General features: G+C 32.8%; 1 protein-coding gene across 2 annotated transcripts; it reads right to left on the minus strand.

Annotated features, from left to right (window-relative positions):
- Positions 1-326: 326 nt before the first annotated feature.
- Positions 327-6,691, minus strand: Rcd1 (Reduction in Cnn dots 1). Of its 2 annotated transcripts, none has more exons than XM_065511118.1 (7): positions 6,150-6,691; positions 4,296-4,621; positions 3,708-4,234; positions 3,342-3,639; positions 2,758-3,101; positions 1,690-2,511; positions 327-1,371 (listed from the first exon to the last, which is right to left on the minus strand). In XM_065511118.1, the coding sequence occupies exons 1-7, from the start codon at positions 6,294-6,296 to the stop codon at positions 581-583; spliced, it is 3,255 nt and encodes a 1,084-aa protein (XP_065367190.1). In that variant the 5' UTR covers positions 6,297-6,691; the 3' UTR covers positions 327-580. The 2 variants fall into 2 exon arrangements, with proteins under 2 accessions (XP_065367190.1, XP_065367189.1); XM_065511117.1 differs by lacking the exon at positions 6,150-6,691 and adding an exon at positions 4,971-5,482.
- Between the last annotated feature and the right edge of the window lie 3,936 nt (positions 6,692-10,627).

A 10,627-nucleotide genomic window follows, 5' to 3' on the forward strand; every position in this document is an offset into this window, starting at 1 on the left:
CACTTGTAGCAACCTTTGACGAACATTATCGGTTATTTACATGTTAATAACACGAACGTCTAAGAAGTCCATAAAAATTAAAAAAAGCAAAAAAAATCACAATCAATAGTTGGTCAGATTACAACTGAGAAACTGCATAACAGGGTATCATGTTCTCTTTATAGATCCGTGCTATACTTACTTTTAATGGCGCATGTTCTGTAAAATATAGCTGGAAAGACCGTCAAAACACCATTCATTCGATAAAACTTGGTATCCAACATATAAGGGTATAACAAAGTATCTCGATTTTGTTTATTTCAGTTTTAAGTTGTAGAGACGTCAGCTTTTAATTTGTATATATATTTCTTTATTTTTTACTTTTTATGCATGAAAATCTCTAACATAAATACTAAAAGCTAATTACCAAAAATGATCTGCATCATTTTGTGAAAACTACAAACTAAAAATAAAACTCTATTAATGTATAAAAACGAAATTAAAAATATTTAAGAATTCAGTTCAAAAAAAAAGAAAATAAAACGAGCCGAAAAATTAAATTTTTAAGCACGCTAAATTTAAATCACTTGCACGTTTTTATTTAATCACCCTTCGTAGTGGGTGTAGTACGATTGATGGGATTTAAAGTGATAATTTTTGGTGAAGTTTGTATGTTGGAGGCCGACGATGACGAGGACGAAGCAGGCGATGAGGAGGCATTATCAATGTCTTGAGCATGTACAGGTGAAGAGGTAATGGTAACACTACCAGGAGGCAACTTTCTTACGGTTAGATTGCGATTCAACAATTGTGTGGATAAATGTGGTGGGAGTTGCTTCAGACCACCCGACTTAACAACAATGTTACGTATTTGTGGTTTATCGGTGGAGATAAAGGTGGCATTGGGATTATTGATTATTTGTATTTGGGGTAAGTTCTTCGTTTGCACATTTAATATGCCCGATGGTCGGGTGGGCGTTGAACCGGGTGATGCTGTCGAGGCATGATTTAAAGCTTGTAAATTGATTTGTTTAACTGTTGAGGCAATTGGTGAGGTGGTGGTTGTAAGATGTGTTCCCGGTCTTGTTACCAGTGTTGTGCCGGCTGTCTTAGAGTTGGTCAACACGACTTTAGTGTATTTGTTTAATTGCTGGGAGATATTAGAACGCGATAGGATATTGGGACAGGGTTTCATGGTATTACGATTGATGAATACAACTTTATTGGGTTTGTTGCCAGACATCTGCTGGGATTGCAGAAATGTTCCAGGTTTATTGATGACATAAGTGCCGCTAGATGTTGAAGCCGTAGCAACGGCTGTAGTGGTACTGGTGGGATTGGCCTCCTTAATGATTTTCTGGCTAATGATCAATTGTCCAACACCGGATGAACCTAAAACGAAATATAAATTATACATTATACATTAGAATTAAGAGTCCAACACTATTAGAATCTGTGAATATTTTAATAGAGAAAATGTCTCACAAACTGTAAATAAATTCTGTGAGATTTTCTATTGGAAAAAAGTCTCGGAGAAAAAATGTCTCTGAGAAATTTTCTATTGGAAAAATGTCCCTCAGAATCTAACAATTTTTTAATTGGAGAAAGTTTCAGAATGTGAGAATTTTTCTATTGGAAAAATGGCTCACAATCTGAGAATTTTTCTATTGGAAAAATGTTTTAGAAAGAAATCTTATAAAAAAAACTTACTTTTGTTGGCTGTTACTGGTTTAGTTTCCGTACTTGATGATGCATCCGAAATATTACCCTCATTGTCGGCAAATAATATGGGCATATCGATAATATTCGATAAATCTAAATTACCCGAAGACGTTGAAGGCGTGGATGTAGTTGAGACAGGATGTAAAGTTTTGGCCGAAGACAATTGAAGAGTGGTATTGCCATTGGCATTCTTAATAACCGTATACTTTGGTTGGCCACCCACAGCAGTGGCAAATTGTGTAGTCTGGCCATTGGGTGTCTTAAGTGTGAAGATGTGTTGACCGCTGCTGGTTGTACCAGGACTAGTAGTTACAATACTACCAATTCTGGGTCCGGCAGAGACATCTCCTTGACTGCCGCCCACCACTGGTGAACTTTTTATGGTATAGATTTTGGACTGTGATTGTAAAGGTGTCGGCTTTAGTTGCACAAATTGATTGGAGGGTATCATTTTGATTTTTGTACCCACTGCCGGCGTAGAACCGATTATCAATTGTTTTTGTTGAGTATTTAGCAGAGTAGTCTTGATGGGTGTTGCTTTTGTTTGAGCCACCAGCTCAAAATTGGTGATGATCTTTTGGGGATTTGAATCAGTACTGGTATTTAAATCAGCATCATTAGAATCAGAGATTAGTGATTGTATGGCCATATTAAGATCATCATTTGTAATGCTTGTGGGCGATAAGTTTTTCTTAAGGGGCTGAGACTTGCCCATCATTACCGGTGTCGATGTGTGCATTTGCGTTAATTTTCCTGTAACCGTAGCAGTACTAGAGCTATTGGCTACTGGACGTGAGCGTGGACGTCCAACTAGGAATATAAAGATTAAAGGTTAGAAATAGTTTGAACAAATTTTTTAATGTATAACAAATAATAAAAATGATTTTAATTATGTTACCCTTTCGTTTAACTTGAAAAGGATCTTGAATTTTAGGTTTCTTGGGTGGTTTAGGTTCTTTGTTATATTTCTTAGTTTCTTGATTTTCAAATGAGTCATGAAATTTATAAAAACAAATGTAACGTATTTGTAAAATATGAGCATTTGATAAGACTTACTTATATGTTTTGATTTAGCAGGAGTTGCCTCCTGATCTCCACCCTCATTTTTACGCTTACGTTGATATCCCCCGGTGGTCTTCTCAGCGTTGTTTGTTTTATTCAGTTTAGCATAGAATGTGCTGTTGATGACGGTGGGGGTACGTGGTCCTGGTGGGTTTATTAGAATTTTCTTAATAAAATCATAGACTTCATCGACAACCATGGTGTCCACCATGGATTGGGTGACATTTTCAATTTTCCTTCTGGACTTTGGTACCCTCAAGACATCATCGGCACTGCCAACAACCACCAGAGAAGATTCAGATTGCATTTTTTCGCGCATTGATTCGATTTCTTCGGGACTGAAAAACAATATTAAAATATGTTAAAAACTTAAGCTTCTTTTATGGAATTTTAACTCAGTTCGTCAAATTTTGAAACATTTTGGATTAGAACACTGCGTCCGATCGTGTCATATTTTCTATAGGAAAAATGCATCCGATCGTAACACATTTTCTATAAGAAAAATGTGTCCGATAGTGACAGATTTTCAATAAGAAAAATTAGTGCGACCGTGACAAATTTATTAAAAAATAAATTACCTTGATCTTGCAGAATTTTGACCCACCACAAATAGAATGGGTACTTTAATATCCAAAATACGATCATCTGGCGTTCCGCGTACCCCATTATAGGTATTGTAAGCAAAACCCATGCACACCACACAAGCCACATTCTCGGACATGGCCACTTGAAGCGCCAAAGAAGCACCCGCATTGAAACCAATTAAAATGATTGAACGTTGAGAATTTTCATTGCGTAATTCCTGAATTTTAACTCGCGTCAAAGAGACAATTTGTTCGGCCACCTGTTCCAAAGGTTGCCGTGAAATATGGCCACCTTTAAAATAAAAATAAAATTGATTTTTAAGTTTAATTATATAAAAGATTATAGATAAATCTTCTTACTCGTCATGGGCAAAGTAACTTGAACAATTTGCGTTATGGTGGCCAAATGTTGATACCATTTTTGCAAACGATTAGGCACCAGACCGCTAGTGGGCATTGAGGGCAATGCCACTATGACAGCATTTTGGGCTAATTTACGTATTTTGGTGGCAATTTGTGGTTCCCATTTTTTCTTCATAACCGGCGCCAATAGTTCCTGACTGACATTTAGCGGCCGTCCAAATAACATTTTATCCATTAGAGTGGGTAATTTCGATTTTAAGGTTTGTAAAATATCTAAATATGAGGCCATGTAGGTGGAGGGTAAGCAGTCCATTAAGAGGCAATGCAACCATTGAGTCAAACGTGAATCCCAGGCCACCGAGGCTAAAGCTTTACGCATACGTGAGGCTGACTTATCCACCACCACTCTTCTTTGCATGGCTTCATTAGGCCGTCCAGCATTGGACAATCGTCCCAGTTGATCATTGTCCAAAATGCGAGCAACTTTAGCAAACAAATTCTTTTGCATATTTGACCAGCCAATTCTGCAAAATAGAAAAAAATAAATTTAATATTTTGTATTTACTATTAAAATATGGAACTTACTGATTTACTCTTGATTCCCAGTCATCATCCTCGGCATTTATATTTTTAACATATTTTGCTATGCGTGCACATTCATTCATGACCTCTTTGGCGGAAATTTCATTGTACGATGGTATGGGCGCTTGATGAGCATCGGTCAATTCTTCCTCTATGGGATTTGTGTGACATGAGGGACATTGTGGAGGACGTCTTACTAATATAGTACGGGCCGGTTGTAAGCCATTGCTTATTTCGATATTATTCTGCGGCTTGGGGGTGGTATCACGTATATAGCTGTGCTCCATTTTGCTGCTTTCAGTAGAGGTATCAGCTGTAGCCGTGGTACTCTGGGGAAAGAATTCAAATAAAAATAATTAGAATAAATTTTAATTTAAAACAAAGATATTGTCATATTTAACAAAAATTGGGAGTAAAACTGAATTGCAACGGTAGCGAAAGCTTTAGAATTAAATTTTTGTAAATTTAATTAATCCAATTACCAACTAGGTCCCTATACAGAACTTAAAAATTTATTGAAATTGTATCATATTCGAATAACACTAACAAAAATATATGATCTATTATTGAATATTCAACCATCTTTATAAAAACTATAATTTTCATTTCAACAATCAATCTTTCTAGTTAACCACCAACAAAATCAACATAAATTTTACTATAAATTAAAAAAATTACATTTGTTGTTGTAGCTATTATTGTTGGAGATGCAATTGTTGCAGTTGATGTTGCTGTCACTGAGGTCACACCTAACGATGTTGCGTCAACCAAGGCGGCTGATTTTGTGGCAACTATTGTTAATTGTGGTCTTTTAGCTGCAACAATGGCCACATTCAAGTTCCCAACAACTTCACCCTCCACCACTCCACCAATTTTGGAAGACGTATTTGTCAACGTTGCTAGAGGTGAAGCTGTTGCGGGTGTTGCTGTGGTTTTGGTTGCTGCCGTTGTTGTTGCAGTTGTAGTTTTAGCTAAAATGGGCTTTATAATGCCCTTAAAATCTTTAATGACAACTTTTCCTAAATTCGTACTTGTTACACTGCCGGTTGGTGTAGTTTGTTTGGCTGTTAACGTTGTATACAGTTGTTTTTGTTGTTGTTGTTGTGTTTGAGATTGAGACTTTTGTATGGGTGTTAGAAATGTTGTTTTTGTCAGGGCTATCCTGGGTGCCGTTGTTGTTGTTGTGGCGGTGAAAGGTGCAGATTTCTGCAAGGCAATTGCCTTTATATCATTTTCAAAATCAGACGACTGCATGTTGTCATTTTAATCGATTTAAACAATATATTTTACAAAATACTTTTTTTTTATTTTCTTTTACACCAACTTTAATTAATAGAGCGAGAGGGTTTGTGTTGTTGTAGTCTATTCTTGTTACACATACAAAATTTCCAACTGGACTTTGCTAAAATATATTTAGCACTTTATTTGCAATTATTCCTTTGCGAAAAGACAATTATGTACTTCAAAAAATATTTTATTTTTCTTTATTTTCCAAAAATTTGCAAAATTTTCGATTGAAATATTTGCAAAAATTAGTATTTTTTACATGAACCGCATTCAATTATATATTTTTTACAACTACAAATATGGCGTCACACTATGTGCCAATGATGCCATATCATTAATAAACTGCATTATTGCTGGAACAATGTCAACGTTAACAGAAAACCGTTTTAACGACTATGCATGGTGAATTCACGGCATTACCGTTTAAAGAGCGTCGCTCTCACATTTTAACAAATGTCAAACAGCGTTATCACATAAAAAAAAATTTTGTGATTTTACACTTATTGAAAAAATCTTTTGGAATTTTTAATTTTTTCCCTATATAAATAAATACCGCATTGATATACTTACTCCATCATCACCTTCTGGTTCAGCTGGAGGTTCTGCTTCGGGTTCTGGCGTGACCTCTTCATCTTCGCTCAAAAAAGCTGATAGTTTAGACTTGGTGTCAATATCTTTCTTTTGCACAAATTCTTCAAATAGTTTTATAAAGGACATTTTCTTTGTGAACAAACACAGCAGCACTAACACAAAATTTTGTCAATTTTATTTATAAACAACTTAACGAAAACCTAAAACTTCCACACGTTTTACTTTAATAGCACAAGAATTTCCACCAAACTCTAGCACCCACTAACACAATGTCACAAATTTTCTGGTCTTTTTGTCTGCTGCTACTGGTGGCCATCAAAACAATTCTTGACTTTATGACGTCGTTCTTTGTTAAATTAAGTTTTTCTTTAAAATATTTATGTTTCACATGCACTTAACTATCTTATTTTGTTGTTTTTCTATTTATTAAATATTTTTTGTGTTTTATTTCGTTATATTTATGAAAATTTCATAAATTTGTGTAGGAAAACACGATTTGTGTGGCTGTTTTTTTTTTATTAATTGTTGCTGTTGTGAAATTTTTGACATTTACTTTTTCACCACCATCCGGTGTTTGGTGGTGTGGTTAAATGCGACTCTCATCCAGAGCTGTATTTTGTTGTCATGATATCGTTAACGTTTTTACTTTGGCGTATCGAATGGGTTATAAAATTAATTAAAATATGCTGTATAAAATATGTTTTATATTATTATCATAAAAAAAAAAAATAACCCAAATTTGTTTAAATAAAAGAATAAACATATTATTAAAATCATTATTAGTTTTCATGTATCAAAAACGTAAATGAATTATTTTTGTAAATATGTTTCTGAAAATTACATTTTCATTATACATAATTTTCAAGAAATCATACTCTTGAATTACGTCATTTCCATAAAACTTTGTCAAAATCCAGAACACTAATAAAGTAAAATTATGAAAATCGTAATTAAACTTTAAAAATTAAATACATATTTGTTAAAATCTACTGAACTTCTGTTTTTCAGTACTAGTATAATAGACTGTCAGTGACAGGAAAAATTTAAAAAAACAGCTTTTATTTTTTCGGATTATAAATATTCTTATACAGTGTATAAAAACTTTTAAGTATGTTATTGTCCACCAATATTGATGAAAGGTTATTTTCCAAAAAAAAAATGGTTAAAAGCGTTTTAAAGTGGTCGAATTTCGACCTAGTCCATATAATCGATTACAATGGGACTTTGTTTATACGCGGTACAAGTAAAATCAAAGTCGCATCAAGTTTTATCGGCGTTAAAAAACATGTGCCAAAAACAGGGTTGTTGGTGATAATACAGTTTGTGTTAATGCAGGGTGCCATATCCAAACTCACCACTGATAATGTGAGAATCGCTATATCGTAAACTTTGTAAATCAAAAATGTTTATTTTCAATGTCCGTCTGTTTATTTATGTAACTCAAACCAGCCGAATGTTCTTATTTGTTGAAAGTAAGTTTAAAGATATCCAAATTGATTTGTTAAATTTTGGGCAGTTTTTTGCATTTCTTTAGGAGTAAATAACATACACCAACGTATTTATTTTTTAATCTACAATTAGTGGTTGACAAATACAATCCAAATATTCAATTAATAGGTCACAACCAAAATAAAAATTCAATAAAAAATAAGAACACAATTAAATTCTAAAAATAGAAAACAAATTAAAATGCATTCATTATTATGATATTGACAAAACAATGGAATCTTAGGTTTAATTTTTACAAAAATTGTCTGGCCCTTTTAAAGACTCAGTATTTTGGTGAATATACATTATTTTTTTTTGCTGCTTTATAGCGACGATGCATTGAATCAATTAAGGAATCAATAGTCCTCAATGAAATATTTTGTCATTCCCTTATAACTGCAACTGATAATGCTTCCTTCGTGGTATAATTTTGAGTCGGTATTTTATGATCTGCAATAGGTTTCTCTCATAGGTTTGTTTAGCTGGAATCTGCAAACTAGGGACATTTTTCCTCTGCTTTAATATGAATTGAACCCATAGCATGCAGTAAAAATAGCCACCTAACCAATTTTTTTCTACTGGAAACTAATTTGTGTTTTTCTTCAAAACAAAATTCAAATACATATATCGCTTCCGATATTTATTATAAAAGTTGAAAATTATTTTTTGATTTTTGATTTTTTGATATTCGCTTCCGATATTTATTATAAAAGTTGAAAATTATTTTTTGAAAAATATAACAAAACTAGCGCACCCGGCGACCTTCTCCCGCCCCAATTTTAAGCCTTCAGAAAAACTTTAGAGTAAAACTCCATTTTTCCAATTTTCCTACTTTTCCGGAGGGATTTTCTAAAATTTTCTTCCGTAAAAACCTTCTCCTCGAAAATACGAACAACTGACGAAAAATGTTTACAGAAATCGGTCCAAATCCAAGACAATATATTAAAAATTTAAATTACTGAATTTTTTTTCTTTACAAACCATCTCCTGAAAATTTCGAATCGAATAAAACGCCAAGTAGTTTTAAAATTATAACAACTCTATTTATTAAAATCTACACCACAACAGTTTAAATTTTCATTGTGTTTTTATACAATTACACAGAGAAAACAGATTCGTAATGGCAACCGAATTTGTTGCCAAACGAATGATTTTGCCTTGGTGACCGAATTTTACAATTGTGGATACAAAATTTTAGAACTTGTAACAAAAATTTGGTTGCTTCAACTGAAATTCTTCTTTATCGATTGATTTTCAGTTGCTAAAACCGAAAAATTCTATGTATGCAACCGAATCATTCGATTGGCAACAAATTCGGTTGCCATTACGAATCTGTTTTCTCTGTGTATAGTTTTATAATATCCAAGAATACAAACACTTAAATTAATGTTTTAGAACACACTTACATTATTTATCCGCTCAATAAAGATTCACAATAAACTAAACTCAGTTGATGCTCTTGCTACAGAATTTATAGATAGCGCCGTCTTCTAGAAGTCTCATGAATAATCTAACGGAAAAAAACTCGAATATTCTGTTTCCACAATGATCACCTAGCGCATTGAAATAATAATATTGAAAGAAGCCTGGTTTCTAACAGGCTTCTTTCAATATTATTCTTTTACTAATTTAATACTTTTTTTATAAATTGATGTGTGTCGGTCATCATTTAAAACCACTGGCAGCTTTACACCTCTAAATATTTGGCAACTCTATATAGAAAAACATTAAAACAATATGGCCGTATATGAAGTTGCTACCACAAACAGTAAACAATATAACGGTTGTTTAGAATATCACAAGCAAAACAAAATAACCGGAAATAAATCTGAAGACCACAATAAAAAACCATGCAATAAAGATGTAAACACAACAAATAACACAATTCGCTCTCGCTCAATGTAAACTATGGTGGAAAACGCAAATCATAGAGGTGGAAATGACACTGACATCAATGGAAGAGTTTGAACAAATTTAGTCCTAGGAGAACATATATTAACTTAGAGCAAATGGCTAAAACGGCACAGTTGAGCATTAACTACGAGACTAAACGGTTGCAAATACCACAATTTAAGAGTTCTTAAAATTTTGTCTACAGCAATTACACAAGAGTTTGGGCAAATTAAAAGAAAATATTTTTTTTTATATTACATGTAATAAATAGTAAATTCAAGCTGTTTTATATAAAAAATATAACGGAATTTTTGTAAAAAAGTGATATTTTAACACTTTTAAAGTGTTAAACAATTTAAAAGACTTTTCTTTGTTAAAAAAAACTTAATTAAAAAAAAGTTTTTTGCAGAACAATTTTTCTATGTGTATAACAAAAAGGCATTTTAAGAGAAAAGATTTAATTTAAAATCTTAAATTAAATAAAGAAAAACTTAATTTATAAAAAAAAACTGAAAAAGTGAAAAAATTTGATTCGTCACTTGAAAAATATTTATTGATTTATAACATAAATCTAAACATAACGATTTAATGTAAAATACATACAAACATAGAAACACAAATACATACATACCTATGTATACATGCACTTGTATTTGTATGTAACATAAGGTGTCGTTTATTACCAGCATTCGCAGTAGTGGAAAAAATATTTTAAAAACCGAATTCATCAGCCATCGAGCAAACGAACAAACCAATCGAGCAAACGAACAGACCGAGTCGTAGAAATTGTCATTGTGCAAGTGCACCGGAAATAAACACAGTGTGAGATAAAATAGATACAAAAATAGAGAGCGAGAGCCATTATAGCGGAAATACATTGTGCACACACACACGAATAGAGACAATCTCACACTCTTACCATCATTTCAAATAAATAACGGTTGTTGTAGTTTATTAACACAACACACAACCTCTAACAAGGACAATAATTTCATAAATAACAAAAACAACATCAACAACTAAAATAAACAGCAGTCACAGCTACAGCAACAACAAGAACTTTAATTAAAACCTTA

This window comes from Calliphora vicina, chromosome 5 (assembly GCF_958450345.1).
Source record: "Calliphora vicina chromosome 5, idCalVici1.1, whole genome shotgun sequence".
Lineage (NCBI taxonomy): Eukaryota > Metazoa > Arthropoda > Insecta > Diptera > Calliphoridae > Calliphora > Calliphora vicina.

Excerpts from the sequence above, each read along its gene's own strand:
- Rcd1 (XM_065511118.1), bottom strand. The coding sequence starts at position 6,296 with ATGTCCTTTATAAAACTATTTGAAGAATTTGTGCAAAAGAAAGATATT. Across the intron at positions 4,622-6,149 it reads AACCAGAAGGTGATGATGGA|AGTACCACGGCTACAGCTGA; the intron begins GTAAGTATATCA and ends TTCTTTCCCCAG. Across the intron at positions 4,235-4,295 it reads TGGGAATCAAGAGTAAATCA|AATTGGCTGGTCAAATATGC; the intron begins GTAAGTTCCATA and ends TCTATTTTGCAG.